Source organism: Hemicordylus capensis, chromosome 15 (genome assembly GCF_027244095.1).
Source record: "Hemicordylus capensis ecotype Gifberg chromosome 15, rHemCap1.1.pri, whole genome shotgun sequence".
In the NCBI taxonomy this organism is placed as follows: Eukaryota; Metazoa; Chordata; class Lepidosauria; order Squamata; family Cordylidae; genus Hemicordylus; species Hemicordylus capensis.
This window is the reverse complement of record NC_069671.1, coordinates 12,523,435-12,542,519: the sequence shown is the minus strand read 5'-3', so window position 1 is coordinate 12,542,519 and position 19,085 is coordinate 12,523,435. Positions and strand designations below refer to the sequence as shown.

Below are 19,085 nucleotides of genomic sequence, written 5' to 3'. Positions count from 1 at the left end.
TCGCCCACAGCAAACCCGGAGAACAATTATATTCCAGTTGTTATCCTAATGGTTTTTGTCCTTTGTACAGTCTTCAGAAGAAATAGATTCCAACACTGGCCAGACAACAAGAATGAGGACTAAAGGAAGTTGTTTCTGCCCATCCACTACAAGGGAGTAGTCCTCCACTGAAATTAACAGTAATGAGTTCCATTTCACACATTAATAAATCAATGGAATCAGTTCAAAAGAAACTGCCACTTAAAAATCAAACTAGCATTCAGAATTTCAAACATACTTCTTGTGCTTTGAGATGAGTTACTGTGATGCTTGTATGAAAATGAAAAATTGAACAATTGTAAAAGTTACCAGGAAGATTATTAAATCTGATTGTTAGACCCCCCCAATGTGTTAACTTCACCCATAACCCTAACCCCTCCCGCAGACATGGCTGCCCCACCTCTTAAGTTGAAAACTCCACAGCAACAAATACCAAGCCCAGACTTCAAACCCCACAAGATAAGAGAAAAAACAAAAAACGAAAGATTACAATTTATTTTATCAATAAATCAAATCAGCTAAATGATCCAAAAACACCAACTAACTTGATGTGCCACATATATAAAACTAAGGGAAATGGAGAGAGAAAAGGACAATAATTAATTAAAAAAAACTCCAAACCTCTAAGAATTGTTAGCCAAAAATAAGACAATTCTCTTACAAATTCTCCTCCGTGTCTCACAACCATCCTCAATATCTTCACTATCCATTTATAGTCAAGCAAGCAGTGCTAAGAGATGGGTGCACCAGCTGCAAGACCCTCCTGGAAGCTGGCAGCAGCAATATTGAGAGAGAGAATTCCTGCTGCGTAAGATCCAAAAGAAGGACCGTCTGCTCAAGGCTCGCACATCTCGAAGAGGTCTCTTGGATCTCTTCTGCACCTGCAATGCGGACGGCAACCGACAATCCACCCTCAGAGCTGCCAGAGCCCTTCTCTACATCTTTTGCTTGTTACCTTGTCAAATACACTGCCGTACCTGAACTACATACATTCACAATGCCACCTTTCCCAGCCACCCGCAGCACCAGCGATGTCACGAACCCCAACAGACCCACCTTAGGTCTGAGCTGAGGGAAGGTGCAGACCCGTGCTAGCTAGCTGGGAGAAAACTTCATGTCCAGCGAGAAGCGTGGCTTGGCTTGTTAGCATTTCCACAAGTGACAGGAGAAACGGCGGCGGGGCTTCTGCCGAGATCCCAGCCCTCCTCCGCACGCATGCCACAATCCTTCCATCTTTTTTTCTCCACTCATCCACGCTATGTGACTGCTGCAACTGGAGGCGGTGATATGGAGGTGGTGATAAGGTCACGTCCCTGTCCCCCACCCCCACCCCACAGCTTAAACGCAGCAGCACTGCCCTCCAGAATCCTTCCTCTGTAAGCTGAAAGGGAAACCGGATCTAATGAGATCTCTCCCGTGGAAATCAGCAGCGCCAGGATAATTATGTTTTCCAGACAGATCACAAGTAGGACATTAGGAGGGGGTGCAGCTTCACTCTTGGACGCAATTATAATAGGTTAAATAAAGGACCCAGCTGCTACTCTTGCTAACAGGTCCCTGCATTCTTCAGAGAAAAGACAGAGACAGCAGCGCTGCAGCCACCTACCCACTCCTCACCCTCCACCGCCCCATGGACTCCGGAAGGGAATCAAACACTCACAGGGCTGAAGCGGAGAGGCAGCTGCGGTGTGGTTGCTGCAGAGGCGGCTGGCAGAGAGCAACACCTGCTTGGATGCCCTCATCAGAGACAGCATCCGCCAGCCCTTCCTTGTGGGTAGCAACCCAAGCTGCAAGGAGAGGGAGAGGAGGGAGTCGACGACCTTGAGGTGGGGAAGGCACCACCTAGGGAGGTTCAGTGTGGCCTTCTCCTGACTTGGGGACTGGAAGCTCCGTCTTCAGTTCGCCTGTACAGAAAGGCCTCCTTTGGTCCCACATCTCCTTTTTACAGAAAGGGGAGATGTAAAGACTTCTCTCCAGACTTCTTCTGGCTCATATTGAGGGAGGAGGAGTTCCCTGCCCCAAACTACTTAGTCTAGGTAGGGGAAGGGAGTGGGTGGGAATAGAAGAACCGTAGACAAGAGTAATAAGCAATCTCTCTACCTGTCTTCTATGAGGGGTGCTTCACCTCCTGGGATGGCCTCACCTCATCTGCAAGGATGAGATGTTTCAATCCCACCCCAGCTTAGAGAACCCATTCCTCTATTTAGGGGGCTGCTACCCTTACCCTGTGAAGTATCCTGTTCACACATGCATAAATAACAAAGAGGTCAAAATAACCCAGTGTCAAAAGTGATGCCCATCTTGCAAGCTTGCATCCCCATATATGAATTACTACAACTCTCATGATGGGAATTGTAGTCCAACAACATACCAAAGAGGTTGGGCATCGCTGACTTAACTGGATGAAGACCACTGCCTCCTCTTAACCCTTTGTATGTTTTAAGAATGGGATGAGGCAATGCCAAATTTTGTGAGTCCCATTCTAGCCCAGATATCAAGGTAGGTAGGGAGTCCAATGTTCCTTTTGAAAAACTGCCTTGTACTCGTTAAGAGCCTTCAGCTCTGCATAGCCTTCTCACCTGTATGGTATGGCACCCTCCAAAATACATAAGAACAGCCCTGCTGGATCAGGCCCAAGGCCTATCTAGTTCAGCATCCTGTTTCACGCAGGATGCCTTTGAGAAGCTCACAGGCAGGGGGTGAGGGCATGTCCTCTCTCTTGCTGTTGCTCCGCTGCAACTGGTATTCAGAGGCAACTTGCCTCTGAGGCTGGAGGTGGCCTATAGCAACCAAATGATAGCCATTAATAGACCTGACCTCCATGAATTTGTCCAAACTCCTTTAAAGGAGCTAATGGACATCACTACATCCTGTGGCAGAGAATTCCATAGATTAATTATGCGCTGTGTGAAAAAGTACTTCCTTCTGTTGGTCCTAAATTTCCCAGCCTTCAGTTTCATGGGATGGCCCCTGGTTCTAGTGCTGTCAGAGAGGGAGGAAAATTTCTCTGTCCACTCTCAAAAGGTAAAATGTGCCATCGAGTTGGTGTCGACTCCTGTTGACCACAGAGCCCCGTGGTTGTCTTTGGTAGAATATAGGAGGGATTGACCATTGCCATCTCCTGCGCAGTATGAGATGATGCCTTTCAGCACCTTCCTATATCGCTGCTGCCTGAAATAGGTGTTTCCCATAGTCTGGGAAACATTCCAGCGGGGATTTGAACCGGCAACCTCTGGCTTGCTAGACAAGTCATTTTCCTGCTACACTACCGGTATTAGGTGGCCTCCACTCTCTCTACTCCATGCATAATTTTATACACCTCTATCATGCCTTCCTATAGTCGCCTCTTTTCCAAACTAATAAAGACATACATTTTGGACTGCAATGGGTAGATGAGCCCCTTTTGGAGGAATAACCACTCCACAGTTGCAAGAAGGATCCTGCCTAACTCTCCCCAAAGATAGGGTTTCTCAGTTGAGTATGGGGTAGAAGAAACATGCATTTCTTCTGCACCATGTTCCCTTTGGACTCCCCACTTGTACTGAGGAATATCTGTCCTACCTTCCTCCCCACTCCCCCAAAATATGAGGGGCCTGCTCAGCTGAAAATGAGAAAGTTATTGGGAAAATATTGGGGGGGGGATATCTCCAGGATAATTTCAGTCGGAAATGTCACCCCTAGCAATGCCCCTTATCTCTCCAGTGTGTTGTACAGATAGATGGAGGTCTCCCCCCCCCCCGCCCCACCTTTGGAGAGGAATACCCATTCCCAACTTCTGCTGAGGAAAAGATAGCGCATTTCTCCCTAACACATTTTCCCAAACAGGAGGGGTAATACCCCCCATCTCTGTATCAGGGAGGACACTGTTGTAGTGGGCGGATAAGAACTCCTTTCCTCTCCTGGGGAAGGAGACCCCCACTGCCGCCCACTTAGACTGGAGAGACCTGTCCTGCTGAAGCCCACAACCCCTACAGAGGTGGGGGAGCCACAATTATTCCCTTGACATTTTGGAGAGGGCGAGGAATGGGCCCCTCTGCCCTGTGAGGAGGGGTCTGAAGGAAAGCAAACAAGGCCTTCTCTCCTGGGGGGGGGGTCCCCCAAGGACTCCCCTCCTAACCCTTCCCTCTCAGCTGCTGCCAACTCAATAATAATAATAAAAAAATGGGTGGGGGCAGCCAAGAAGTCTCTGCCCCCCCTTCCAAGTGGGGGGGGGGAAGGCAGGCAGCAGCCCCACAGACGCCCCCTCCTCTTGCCCCCCTCAGCGCGGTGCAGGCTGGGAGGCTTCTCATACTCACCTTCCGCGGGGAGCCGCGGCAGCCGCTGCTGCTCCCCCCCCCGCCCCACTCGAGTCCTCCTGAGGGGGGGAGGGTGGCCGAGGGAGGGGAGAGGCGCTGCTCCCCGGTGGGAGCGAGGAGAGGGGAGGGAGGAGGGGACCGGGAGGGGGTGACGTCGAGGTCAGCCCCACTGCGCAAGCGCGGGGGCTCAGGTGCAGCCGCGGCAAAACAGCAGCTCCGTTGCCGTGGTAACCAGGCCAGAGCTTCCAGCGGCGTCGGTTGTTGAGAGCCGCCCCCCCACCCGCCTCCTCCTCCTTCCAGTCCCCGCCCACCTGGGAGGGGCGGGAGGGAGGAGGAAGGAACGGAGGGGGGCTCTACGCCGCCGTGTTCCAGAGCCTCGAGGCATGGGGCAGTCGGAAATCTGTCCGGTGCCGCTCTGTGCTCGTAATATTTCCTCTCCACGCGGGTGGGTGGGATTTATCTATCTGCCTTTGGGGTGAATGGGTGAAATGGGGCTAGGGAGAGAGAGAAGTTTAAAACAGAAGACGGAATTTTTCCTTAAAGACTTGATCGACCTAAGAGAGAAGCGGGCGTGGGGGAGGGAGTTTTATCCGTCTATCTGTGTAAGAGAGGAAAAGGCTAGATTTTCTATACAGAGCCTTAGGTGCATTGGACAGGTGGAGATCTGAGCAGTGCAACTCTGTCCACAATATTTCATCTCCATGCTGGGAAGGAGGGGGAAGAGCGGGCGGGGAGGAGAGATTTATCAATCTAATTATGGGAAGGCGATTAAAAAACCCCATCAAATCATCCATCTATTTCAGAGGCAGAAAAGATACCCTCCGTCTCTCCACTCAATCCACGTTTTAAAATTTGTAGCCTGCCATACAATTTTGAGAGCTTTCAAGATATTTCACACATATTTTTCTGTTTGTATCTATTTATCTAGAAAAGCCTAAACCTTTCTAGGTGCTGTGCATACATTTGGGGTGGGTTTTTTCCCCTGCCCCCACCCCAAAGAAAAGACCCAGACACTGAGTCTGCAGGCTTATGGTGTAAAGGCTTTCAAATGCAAAAGGGGAAAGAGGCAGGGAACCTTATAGAAACTATAAGTTCAGATCAACAGGAATGCATGCAAATGACTATCACTGACTGTGCTACAATTCCCAAATACATTTGATGAAGTTAGTGACATTAATTAATTAAAGTTGTCTGTTGCTGATGAAAGCTCATGTCACAATAAGCCAGTGTTTGCTCTGCCATTGGTGGGGCCTTTTTATCTTTCCCTGAGCTGTGCTTGCAGAAGCAGGAATGGTTGTTCTCAAGGCTCCAAACTGCATCCGTGTGCAACGCAATCCACATGGCCAGGTTAAGACTAGTGCCTCTAGCCTCCTCCCATCTTCCTGAATTAATTGGATGCTTTCGGTCCAATTGTTTATACAAAAAGATAAGTAATACTCCTAAAGTGCATTAGTCTGCCTGCTATAAGAGTTTCAAAGCTCACTGCATCTCTAGTTTCTTTGTGTTTAAGGGTGAGATTTTGAAGAGAATGCGGTATCTGGGGGTATTAGTACTGGGGGATTTGCACATTATCAGATCTAGCCTTTAGCTCTCGCTCGGAAAATAAGGAGACTTAATTTATAGCGTGTCAAAATCTGACATTACTTTTATCATTCCAAACTTTAAAAGAATGAGGTACACAGCTAGGAAGGGGAAAAAGTATTGACAAAGAGAAGTTGAAACTGGCAAGATGATAGGAGCAATGAGTTCACATCAGAATTGTACTATTAAAAAAGCAGATTCTTTAAAAGAGCATTAAACTCCATGGGGAGAGGTTTGTCCCTTTCTGGCCGCCATGGAAGCTTGCCTCCTGGGGGAAATATCAGCTGACCTACCTTATAGGAAAGAGACACGGAAAAACAAGGCAAGTTTTCCAAAATATCTCTGAACTCAGAAGGAGGTTCCAACCTCAAATTGGTATGTTAAGAGATGCCAAAGGACAGATAGTAACTGTCTCAGAGAAGATCAAACAGAGATGGAAGGAATATACTGAAGATCTGTACATCAGGGACATCAGCACTCCGGTCATTACCAAGTAGGAAGACTACAGGAATTGATGGAATAGCTACAGAAATATGGCAGGCAACAGAAGAAGAATCAGTCGAGGCTCTAACCAAACTATGACAGCAAATTTGGAGGACAACACAGTGGCCAACAGATTGAAAGAGGTCAGTCTGCATACCCATACCAAAGAAAGGAGACTTAACAGATTGCGCAAACCATCACACAATATCCTTAATTTCACATGCTAGCAAAATAATGCTCAGGATCATCCAGTGCTCTGCTAACCTGGGTTAAGGGGAGGGCTTCTTTGGCGGCTAGCTGCCAGAGAACCACCAGGCTTGCCCGTGAGCCTCCTTTAGCCTGATTTCCCCCCTTTGTGAGAATAGCCTCCTTATTTTTTAAAATTCAATAACATGCATTGCAGGTCATTAAAAACAACAACAGTGGCCTGGTTCATACAATTGTTTGAATCTATGTTTAATGTGGGTTACTGCCATTATATGATTGTATGAACCCATGCTAAGATGGGAATCTCAGATTCGTCTCAGGCCATAAACCACCTTGGTGTGGGTTCACACAATCACGCCAATGTCAGTAACCCATTTTAAACCTAGATTTGAATGATTGCATGCAGCAGGCCAGCAGGTGGCAGAAAGGTTACATTAAACACCAAATCCGATTTTTAAACAGGCCTTGTTTACCGGGACAGTTTTGATTATCTGTTCCAAGACTCTGGTGAATGTGGTTTGTTTTCTTTTTTCAAATATTAGTAGTATGGAATGTCAACATCTGATATCAGTACCGCATCTCATGTTCAGTTCAACATCTTAGCAGTACTCAGAAATTGCATGACCTGTCAAAGTGGAGGTCTCTAGGCAACCCATAATAACATCATAGGATACCTGGAAGCCAATGTACTGTAAAACAGGAGGGCTTCCCAAACTTGGTCCCCAGACGCAGATGGACTACAACTCCCATAATTCCAGCCATGATGGCCTTGGGCTGGAAGGATTGCTGTTTCCAACACATTTGGATAAAATAATCAATGGAAAATATGCATTTGGCTTGTATTTTATCAAGCAGCTTCGCAGAACTGCATGCTGCACAATAACCACAAGTAAACTTAGAAAACGTTAGGGTGCTTCTTTTTTAAAAAAAAAAGGTTTTTACAAAGTTTATCTAGGTTACTGCAGCATGTCATTTTGCTAAGCTGATTTATGAAGAAATTAAATGCATCCATATCCCCTGATAAAGATGTCATCCAAATGTGCTGAGAATACTGGTCCTTAAGGTCATTCTCATGCCTGAAGTCGGGACTCGGGAGAGTTGGCTGGGAGGCCAGCTCCGACCTGCCTCCCCGCACATGATCAGCCCTCCCCATTCGACTCTGCTGCCCACACAGCATCGGCGCCGCATTGAGTGGCAGAGCCGGGAGCCAGAGGAGAAAGTCCTCTGACATCCCACAATGCACTGTACCAGGAGCATGGTACATTGCGGGATTCCCCTGCTGCTGGGCGCCCTTTCCCGCCTGCAGGCAGCCCAAGTGTGCACATGACCGGGGGTTGTAAAAGCCTGGCTTGGGGGGGGGACTGGGGCTACCCAATGGGGTACAAGCAGCCCTACCCAGATATGGCTGCTGCTATGCCTGCCCTCTGTGTCTGTGCCCAACTCTTTACACCCACGTCGATTCTGCAAATTAAGTCCTCCACACTGAAGCTGATAATCATCATGAAAGGGTATTTACAGGTACATTTTTGTGGCCGTAAGTGTTGTTCTCCATGGCTAACAGTTTCAAGAATGGGGGGGATGGGTTTTGGATTGGAGCTTTAGCTCAGAGGAAGCATTTGGACTCCCCTGTAGCATGGCCCTAATCCAAACCCCTCTTGACTCTCCTCTTAGAGAGGAGAGCTGGTCTTGTGGGAGCAAGCATAACTTGTTCCCCTTAGCTAAGCAGGGTCCACCCTGCTTGTATATGAATGGGACTTGATGTGTGAGCACTGTAAGAGATTCCCCTTAGGGGATGGAGCTGCTCTGGGAAGAACATTTAAGTTCAAAGTTCCCTCCCTGGCAGCATCTCCAAGATAGGGCTGAGAGAGACTCCTGCCTGCAACCTTGGAGAAGCCGCTGCCTGTCTGTGCCAGTACTGAGCTAGATGGACCAATGGTCTGACTCCATATATGGCAGCTTCCTATGTTCAAGGAGAGGAGAGCTGGTCTTGTGGTAGCAAGCATGATTTGTCCCCTTAGCTAAGTGGGGTCTGCCCTGGTTGCATAGCAATGAGAGACTAGAAGTGTGAGCACTGCAAGATATTCCCCCTCAGGGGATGGAGCCGCTCTGGGAAGAGCAGAAGGTTCCAACTTCCCTCCCTGGCAGCATCTCCAAGATAGGGCTGAGAGAGACTCCTGCCTGCAACCTTGGAGAAGCCGCTGCCAGTCTGGGTAGACAATACTGAGCTAGATGGACCAATGGTCTGACTCCGTATATGGCAGCTTCCTATGTTCTTTTGCGGCAGGAAAATGACACTAGAAGTTCTAGTTCATAAGAACTTCAACAGTTAGTTAAAGGTAAAGTGTGCTGTCGAGTTGATGTTGACTCCTAGCATTGGACCCTCCATATTTTGAGAGTAGTTGCATGCATTTCTCCCCTTTCCCCAGCAGGAGGCGCTTTCTATTCAAGGACCACAGACCATAAGCCCAACTAAGATGCCATTAAAAGCCTTTCTTATCAAAACCACATGTGGGCTGCGGCAGACCTGTTCCTGGATTGGGCTGATCAGGAAACGCTGGAAGAATAACATTTCTTGCTTAATTGCTTTATAATACTTGCCCTTGTTTAAGATGTTAGGGTCACAGATTTAATCCTTTGTGGGGGTTTCTTTCTGCTCTAGATTCATTGTGATGTACCGGCACCCGATCTCCTTGAGAATTTGTGACTGAATGGATGTTGCCCAAGGCTAAGAATGCAATTCATTCTAACCATCCTGCCTTCTAGAGAATTGCTGGCCCTGGTTTTTCCCCTTGGGGGATGCTTTGCTAAAGGTTTCTCGGCTTTTCGGCTAAGATCATGTGTAGATTTTTTGAAAATTGGCAGGGTGAGTTGCCAGAGACGTCATCCTTGAGCGTTCAGTTCTCCTCCCACTCTAGAATCACATTTTGGTACAGGGAGCAGATGTGTCTCATGTGTGCCATGCATCCTCCACACAGACTGAAGCTCCTGAGCAGTGTTCCTTCTAACGGATTCCCAGTTGTTGTTGACTACAACTCTCAGCATCCCCAGCTGCAGTGGCCTTTGGCTGTGCATATTGGGAGTTGTAGTCAACAAAAATGGGAATTCCTGTTAGAGGGAACACAGCTCCTGAGGTATATCCTAGGTAAGGTAAAGTTGTGCCGACTCCCGGGTTCCCTTGAGACAGAAATGGGGACTGGGGCGCTTTCCAGACTAGCTGCTCAACAGCAGCAAAATGCCTCCGTTCAGGCATGTTGCATTCAAAATGCAAACAGGCAGGGGGAGCACTCTCGCAGAAGCTAACAATCAGAAAAAACAGCAACTTCTTTATGCCGGATATGCGACGTCCTAGCTCTACATGGCAGCAATTAAATTTGAAACAAGGCACTGGAAGTGTGAATGGCCCCCTGCTGTCCGTGTAGGGACTGCGGTGTCACAACGCAGGAAGTGTGAAAGCACACGTGACCCCGTTGCCAGGTCTAATCTGGAAAGCACCCTGGAGTTGACTCCTGGCAACCACAGAGCCCTGCAGTTTTCTTAGCAATAGCAATAGCACTTACATTTATATACCGCTTTATAGCCGGAGCTCTCTAAGCGGTTTACAATGATTTAGCATATTGCCCCCAACTTTCTGGGTACTCATTTTACCGACCTCAGAAGGATGGAAGGCTGAGTCAACCTTGAGCCCCTGGTCAGGATCGAACTTGTAACCTTCTGGTTACAGGGCGGCAGTTTTTACCACTGCGCCACCAGGGGCTCTTCTTTTGTAGAATACAGAAGGGGTTTACCATTGCTGCCTCCCGCCAGTGTGAGATGATGCCTTTCAACCTTCCTATATCATTGTTGCCCAATATATCAGCAGAGATTCGAACTGGCAACCTCTTGCTCCCTAGGCAAGTTACTTCCCCGCTGTGCCATTAGGTGGCTGAGGTATATTTACATTAGCGTGCTGGACTAGGACCGGGGAGACCCGAGTTCAAATCCCCATTCAGCCATGATACTAGCTGGGTGACTCTGGGCCAGTCACTTCTCTCTCAGACTAACCTACTTCACAGGGTTGTTGTGAGAGAGAAACTCAAGTATGTAGTACACTGCTCTGGGCTCCTTGGAGGAAGAGCGGGATATAAATGTAATAATAACAATTATTATTATTATTATTATTATTATTATTATTGGGAAGCATGCCACACACTTCAAGAGCCTTATACCGGGGTGGCCGACCCCAGGCTATCCTCTTGTTATGGACTACAACTCCCATCATCCCCAGCCATAATTTCACGGAAGCCAAGAGCACACAAGTTCAGCCTCTCAGCACAGCAGAGGTTTAGGCCCGAAAACAAAATGTAACCAGAAATCCTCCTGCTGCAATGCGCCCCCAGTTTCAGGGACACAGATGGGAGCTTGAGTCTGCCCAGCCAGCGTATGGCATAAACACCGTGTCACTGTTAATGCTAACTAGCCTTGGAGACAAAGAAGTGTTGAATGATGGCCTGTAGCACCAAAAGGGCAATGGGACAGTTTGTGCTCCCCATATTCCTTGCTCCAGGCATTGATGGATTTCTGCCCTTGTGACCCACAAGGAAAACATGGTCCTTAAATGAGCCATATAGCAGAAGGCTGTGAAGCCATTAAAAAGTGTGTGTGTGGGGGGGAACTGAATGTAATTCAGGAGAAAAACATACAGAAGTCCACAAAGCAAGGCTCTCTTCTGCCTTTCGTCCTAAATGGGCCTTGACCGCAAATTCCTTGAGAAACGTAGACACAAGCAGAACCCTCGGAGCAAACACAACCCAGTCCTTTCCAGGACGATATCCCTCCTCCATACAATGGAGGGACACATTCAGGAGGGTCGCAAGGGTGGTCCTAGCAGGGTGCCAGCCCCTGGGTACAGCCGGGACGGAGGTGCAAAATGCGCGTCAAAGAGCCCGGGGTGTGGAAGGCCCATTTTGCTTCTTTCGTTAACTCCTTGCCATTTTCAAAAGCCTCCTTTGTTGAATGATCTATATATATATATATATATATATATATATATATATATATATATATATATATATCTCCAAGGCGTACCCGCCGCTAGTCCTGTGTGGCAACTCTCATGAGAGTTTGTGAGCAGCTGCCTGGATAGGGACGGGCGCGGGGTGAGAAAATGGCGGCAGCAGTAGCAGCGGCGGGTGGGGAGGGAAAGCAGTGGCCACACTGGCCCGCGAGGGAAAGTGCCACTGGAGGGAAAGTGCCGGGGCTCACGCAGGACATACTGGAGCTTCTGATCGTGAGAAGAGCCTCGATGTGTTCCAGTTCTGAGTCTACATCGGACTCATCAAAGTCTTGGCCTTCGTTTTGCTCCCACTGACTGCACCCAAGGGCCAGTATATTTGGAATCAGGTTGCCCAACTTCAGGGGCCAGGGAACCGCTCTTTTGGATTCCCAACAGTTATCAGGAGTGCCTAAAGCCTGAAATTCAAATCACATATTCCTTTGACTGTCGTTAACCCCTGCATCCCAATTCTCCCAACCGTCAAGTTGCAAAACAGACCTGGAGCTATCTGGTATTATCTTCCAAGTTGAAGTCAATTACGTTTGTTTGTTTTTTAAAGAAAGCAGGAGGGTGTTTGTGTGTGTGTGTCAGAGGCAGATATTTGACAGCTGTCAAAATAGCGTGACTAAGCGAAGATTCATTGCGGATATGTATAAAACAGGCAACAAAACAATCATCAGCGGATACTGGCTTTCGGACTGAATCCAAAAGCATAATAGATGACTTTGAACGAACTTTGGAGATCACAGTTGTCTCTCAGCATTAAGATGGCAACAACATTATTCCAGAAGATATTATCACTTGCATTCTTCAGTTGTAAGGGCTAATATTTGGGCATGAAGGTGTAAGCTGGTTTTCCTGTCCCCCCGCCAAGCAGATTAGGATTAGACATCCTTCAGATCCCTATTATAGCGTTTTATGAGTCCCAATTCACACACAAGCCTGTGAAAAGAACCCAAGGAGGAAGAAGCCTCCCAGTGACTGTAGCAACTAACAGGTTCTAACAGCTGCTACTGGCACCAGTGGGGAGTCACATCTGAACCCACAATTGCTGCTGACACCTACCAACTTGCTCAACCTCCCTCTGACGATATCTGGCTCCTTCTGGAACTTGGATCATCGGCAGAGAGGAACAAGGGCTGTTGCTGCTTGCTGTAGCTTCAATCGATGGATTCACTGGACAGCCACGGTTTCTTTCTTAGTCTCTGGCCCCATCTAGAACACGAGCATAAAAATGCTGTTTAAAAAATGGTCAGGATTTGCTAGCTTTCTCATAGGCTCAATTCATGTAGCAGTATTACATCACTGTTTGTTTATTTGGGGTTAGTTTTGCTTTGTTTTAGCCCACTTTTCAATCTTGGTGGATTCCCAACACGGGGTACCATGAAAATATTTCAGCCATAGAAATAAACATTTACAAGCAGAGACACAAAATGCATTAAGAGAAGAGCCAGGCAGATCGTAAGTCCTAGACAATGGTGAAACCTTGTTCCCTTAAGAGCCATCTTACATTCATGTGAGACTCTGTGGACCTTGTGACTGGCACTGAAGACCCTGCCTCTACTGATTCTGGCTGATCATGAGAATAGCCCCATAGTCTGATCCAATGTGTGTTTACCCAGAAGCTAGTCCCACCAAGTACAATGGGGCTTACTCCCAAGTAAGTGTGCATATGATCACCGCAGCCGTGGACATTTGCATCCTAAAAGAAAAGAAGAAGAAACTTTTGATCTCCTTCTCTTCGTGGTCACTTTCCTGTTTTTAGTTACTACAGGCACCTGTGCTGCCTTAGATGTACACACACACACACACACACACACACACACACACACACACACACACACACATTAGACACACATCTTATGGCCATCCGCCACTCATTCTATAAGCAAGCGCAGGCTTCCCCATTCCGATTGAATTCTGTGGCTGAACTCAAATATCAGGAAGCTTTCGGGCAAATTTTGACTAAAACCAGATGAATTTCTGAACTTGAAAGGTTGTGTAGCGAACGCTGATTAACTTTGATCTCTGACCATCTGTCACTGTGTTTCCAATGTGAGTAATTAAATGAAATGGTGGAGTGCGGGAGGAAAAGGGCTATCTTATATCTTAGAGAAGATAAAGAAATCTTCTCCAAGGCCCCTAGTGAAAGCAGTGTTGGGACACTGAGGGAGTGTCTTCCTTCAGATGCCAGAAGTTACGCCCGTCCTCTGTGCATGCAGTGGGCGTGATGTGCGAATGGGGTGTGATATCAGACCAGCGTTGCCTGTAACAGGGATTCCCAGATGTTGTTGACTACAACTCCCAGCATTCCCAGCTACAATAGCCTTTGATTGGGGATGATGGGAGTTGTAGTCAGTGAGATCTGGGAATCCCTGTTACAGGGAACACTGTTATCAGACTGCCTCTGCTGTATGCCCACCGTGGTTTTAGGCACATACCGGTGTCCACACACAACCAGGGCTGCACATGATCAAGTACCCTGCTTTTTCACTGTATCCAGAGAGGATTGACTGTCAATTCTGAGCAGGGCAGGGGCAGAACTTCTCAAACTTGGACCCACAGTTGTTGGACTACAACTCCCATCATCCCCAGCCACAAGTTGGAGAACCCCATCATATCGCTGCCTTTAATAGCTGTGAATTCTGCTAATGGCTGGGCATTAAGACCAGGCTCCCATTTGGGTTGCAATCAAATCCTGCTGTTTGGAAGGATGCTGTTGGAACATGGCACCTAAAGATCTCAACGATTGTGCCAGGTGAATATATTGAGCACGGGGGAGGGTGGAGTTTCTTATTGGGTTCCACAGAAGAGGACCTTTCTCTAGAAAGCTGGTCTTGCAGTCGCGAGCATGACTGCCCCCTTGCTAAACAGGGTTCACCTTGGTTTGCATTTGGATGGGTGGCTGCATGTGAGCACTGTGAAGCATCCCCCCAGTGGCAGAGCACCTCCCAGGCCCAGCATCTTCAGGTAGGGCTGGGAGAGAGTCCTGCCTGTAACCTTGGAGTGCCGCTGCCAGTCAGTGTAGATAATCCTGAGCTAGATGGACCCATGGTCTGACTCGGTAGAAGGCAGCTTCCTATGTTCTAGTGGCCATCTGCCTGACTTCGGAAAACATGGAAAACTGGGGAAGGGCCTTAGTCAGTGGGGCTGACTCCAGGTTTCAGGGGACCCCCCGCAAATCCTACTGAAGAGGGCCCTGAGACCCACTCCACCATCACCACATAATGGCCCTTCTGAGAGCCTTGGACCCTCAGTAGGTCTTAGGTTCCCAGGTCTTAGGTTTTTGGCCTGAGACTCAAGTTCTGGAGAGCCACGTTTGGCTCTCCAGATGAGCCACCCAGTTGCCAATTACTCACCAATTGGTTCTCCTCCTGCTTTCCACCCAGTTGCCAATTACTCACCAATTGGTTCTCCTCCGGCCTCTCCTCCTGCTTTCCGAACTGAGCGCATAGTGCTGGCACAGTGCTCCCCCTCCGCCAATTGACCTGAAAGGAGAGAAGGCAGAAGATTGGGGTGGGGTTTCGGTCAACCAATAATTGGCAACCCCATGGCATGACCAGTGCCTGCTTCTCTCACATCTCAGGTTCGGGAATGTCTCCAGTGCTGAGCCCAGATGCAGAGTAGATTGCTACAGATCCATAAGGGAAGAAGAAACCAGTTCTACCCCAATGCCCTTTCCCCAGACTGTTTGTAGCTGCGACAGTTTTATTGCATTTTATGAACCCATTGCTCGAATTCCAGCCATCAGTGCTGGATTTTTGGAGCACGTGACTTGACTTCGACAGGTTCTTTTGGCTTCCTCTCTGCCTGACTTTGCTTTTTCAGGCTCCGGCAAATGTTTGGTCCGTCTCCTTCTTGGAGAAAACTTTCGTTGTGATTGGTTGTTTTCCTCTCTAGCTTTGTAGTTTGTTGTTTTTCTGCCGGTTGATTAGCTTATACTGATTTCTCATTTAAGTTATTTTAGTTGCATATGCTGTCTTGTAGGGATTCCCTTCTAAATGGGGCAGGCAGGATAAACATTCTCAAACAAACAAGTAGATTTTATACCGTGGCACACATGCCCTTGAAAGACAATTAATTATTCTTTGTATGACAGCATCACAACATCATTTCAGGGAGCAGGAGTAAAACCATCAGCCCAAGGCAAGGTGGGTGGAATGCAGCACAGGCAAAATGTTCCCTGCCCAATGTATTAAAGCAAGTAAGAACACATCATCACCTTCTAGTTTGCAGAAACACACACAGATGCAGGGGAGCCAGTCAAACAGTGGAGACAGAACACCCAGCAAGGTTTCCAGCCAGGAGGCATGCATGTCCCAAGAAAAATAGAAAAAGGCTGATCCTACAAAGGGATACTCATGCTAGTGAATAAAAAAAGCTCAGACACGGCTTATCAGCAGACTCTGGACCAGGTCTCACGATCAGTGAGACGCAGTTTGGGGCAGTGAGCGGGAAGAGCGGGCTAAGCCCGTTCTCTCCGCTCACAAGCGGGCAGGGAGCCCTGGGCGGCCAGATCGGCCACCCACACAATGGCCGGCTCTGTGACGGAGCCAGCGGGGGGTGGGGGGAGCGGGGGCCGCGCGGCCCCCGCAAGCCCCAGTATGCCCTGCACGAGTGCTCAGGGCATACTGGGGAGACCCCTGGAGCCGGGAGGCGGCTTTTCTTAACTGGACCTCCCCAGGTGATCTTAATAGGCAGGAGGTTCATGCCAAGGAGGCACTCTCTTAAGTACCCTGGACCCAAGCCATTAGGGCTTTTATAGGCAATAACACCACTTTGTCTTTTGCTCAGAAACATAGCAGCAGCCAGTGCAGTTCTTTTAAGATCAGTATTATATGGTTTCTTCGGGTTATCCCGGAGACCAGTCTGACTGCCACATTCTGCACCAACTGTAGTTTCTGGACTGTGTACAAAGGCAGCCCCACATAGAGTGCATTACAGCAGTCAAGCCTAGAGGTTACCAGCATATATACCATTGTTTTAAGGTCATTTCCTTAAGACCTTAAACCCTGAGACCTTGGGTTAGGGCAGTATAAAAATGCACTAAATAAATAAATAAATAATTTCCCTCAAGAAATGGAGGACGTATCAGCCAAAGCTGATAAAAAGGGCTCCTGGCCATTGCCTCAACCTGAGAGACCAGAGAGAGTTTGGGATCCAGGAGCCTTTCCAAGTTCCATACTTGTTCTTTCTGGGGGAGTATAACCCCATCCAGGACTGGCAGATCTAAGCCATCTCTTGAGTTATGACCTCAAGTTCTGACAAACTGAAATTGAATCAAAATAAGATGGAGATACTGTCTGTGGAGCAGATAGTCTCCATCTAATTTTGATTCAATTTCAGTTTGTTACCTCTCATCCATCCCATTACTGCCTCCAGGCGGGCATTTAGGGAAGTTATGCAATTACTGATGAAGCTGATATGGAGAAATAGATTTGGGCATCATCAGCATATTGATAACACCCTGCACCAAATCTCCTGATGAACTCTCCCAGTGATTTCATGTAGATGTTAAAAAGCATTGGAGACAGTATAGAGTCTTGTGGAACTCTGTACATTAAGTCCTGCTTTGAGGAGCAACAGTCTCCAAGCGACACCATCTGGAATCTGCCAGAGAGATAGGAATGGAACCACTGTAAAACAGTGCCACCCAATCCCAGCTCCCTCAGGCGACCCAGAAGGATACCATGGTCGATGATATCAAAAGCCGCCGAGAGATCCAAAAGGATCAACAGTCACGCTTCCTCTGTCAATACCCATTTGGAGACCATCCAACAGGCCAACCAAGGCAGACCCAACCCCATAGCCTGCCTGAAATGGCTCTAGATAATAGATTATATCCTGCCTTTCTTCCAACAAGCTGATGGTTTTCCGCCCACCATTTTATTCTCACAACAACCCTGTTGTGTCTCTGGTCTCTAGGTCACTTTCCACTACACCACACTCACTCTCATTTAGTTCTAAATCAATGCCCACTCTGTAACCACAACAAGTCTTCCAAATAGGTTCAGTTGACAGAGAGAGAGAGAGGCACAGACAGAGACAGAGACAGAGGCTAGCCCAAGCTCACCCAACTGAGCTTCAAGACCAAGCGGGGATTTGAACCCGGAGCCCTTGTACTCTTAGTTTGACAGTCTAACTACTATACCAGCTCAGCAGTAAAGCTACCCGGTAAGTGTGACAAGCACTTCACCAACCAGCCACCACAATGACTTCAACGGGTTTACACAGGAAGCGGAACAAGGTGGTGGACTCTTGAGGTGGTAGAACAGATGATACCACATCAGTCTGCGGGGGTGGAGTTGCAATTGTGAATGCTCCCTTACATTAATAAAGCAAACCTTTGCATGTAGAAAACAGCAAGGGGAACGGGCTAGGGGACAGTCTTTCTCTCCAGTGTGCTCACTTTCTGCTTTTATGGAGGGTGGTTTGTTTGTGTGTTTTTGGCTGTTTTTCTAAAGTGGCATCCCCCATCAGCAATGTGAAGTGGTACATTCCACTCTACCACCTCAGCATTCTACCACCTCTGATGCATGAGTAAAATGGTGGTAAAATGGGTTGTACCACTAAGGCTACATGTGCAGGGGAATAGCCCTTTTGAATGTTCCCCCACACTGAAAACAATCCTGCACACCTGCACAATGTAATGCTTCCCTAACGTCTGCAGCCTGTGGTGGTGAAGTCCATTCAGACTAGGCCCAAGTCTACTAAGCTGGACTTCTCGACTAAACTCTGGCTGCTAGCACTTCCAAAAACTCATACCTCCCCTTTCGCACCCACCCTCTTTTTTGTTAATGCACTTGCACTGACATATGGAATTTGCTACCCTGCAAGCCAGTCAAAAACCTGTCAGGCAAACGGTCGTATTTAACCATACTTGCCGTCATCCATTGTTCTCCAAATAAAACAGGCCCCCTGGCCAAGCAAAATGTGTTGGGAGGTATTTTTCCACTGGATGAGTGTCCAAAACAAACATGCCGTCTCCCTCTCGCACACACATGCGCGCGCGCGCACACACACACACAAATATCCCATTCCTTCTTAGAACCAAGTACTTTTCCTTGCGGCTTTGAAGTCGACTCAGTAGTAAACCTCAGATAGGCACCCAAGCGTGTGAGCCTGTTGAAAGGCCATCTCAACAGCTCGCCATTAAGCTTCTCCTGCGCTCCATCTTCTTTGACACTTATGGCCTGTTTGGGAAGCAGACTCAATGGGGGTGGGGGCCAAAATTGCTCGCTAGCCTTCAAGGCACCTGTGGCAAACAAACAGAGCCCATACAGGGCCAATAAATGAAACCCCACCTTTATTGATTAATCGGATAACAGTTTACACGATCAACCTTAGGAGGAGGCTTTCTCTGTTCTAATTTGAGAGCTCCATTTTCGATCGTGTGCCATGTAAAAACAAGGTCAGAAGTGGGGAGCTGGATCTTGAGCTAAGCCCCA

The 19,085-nt window shown here is 48.0% G+C and overlaps 1 protein-coding gene across 7 annotated transcripts in view; it reads right to left on the bottom strand.

Moving 5' to 3' along the window:
- The window catches only part of CCDC92 (coiled-coil domain containing 92), a 33,185-nt gene extending 15,332 nt beyond the window's left edge, over window positions 1-17,853 (bottom strand). For 2 of the 7 annotated variants that reach the window (XM_053280222.1, XM_053280224.1), the window contains exons 1-3: window positions 17,789-17,853; window positions 15,042-15,125; window positions 12,703-12,852 (exon numbers count right to left, since the gene is read on the bottom strand). In XM_053280222.1, the coding sequence (XP_053136197.1) occupies window positions 12,703-12,757 (55 nt within the window). In that variant the 5' untranslated portion in view covers window positions 12,758-12,852; window positions 15,042-15,125; window positions 17,789-17,853. Of the gene's footprint in view, window positions 1-1,095; window positions 1,313-4,334; window positions 4,565-12,702; window positions 12,853-15,041; window positions 15,126-17,710; window positions 17,761-17,788 lie in introns of those variants that run through there. The other 5 variants (XM_053280229.1, XM_053280228.1, XM_053280223.1 and 2 more) reach the window with 4 other exon arrangements.
- Window positions 17,854-19,085: the final 1,232 nt, after the last annotated feature.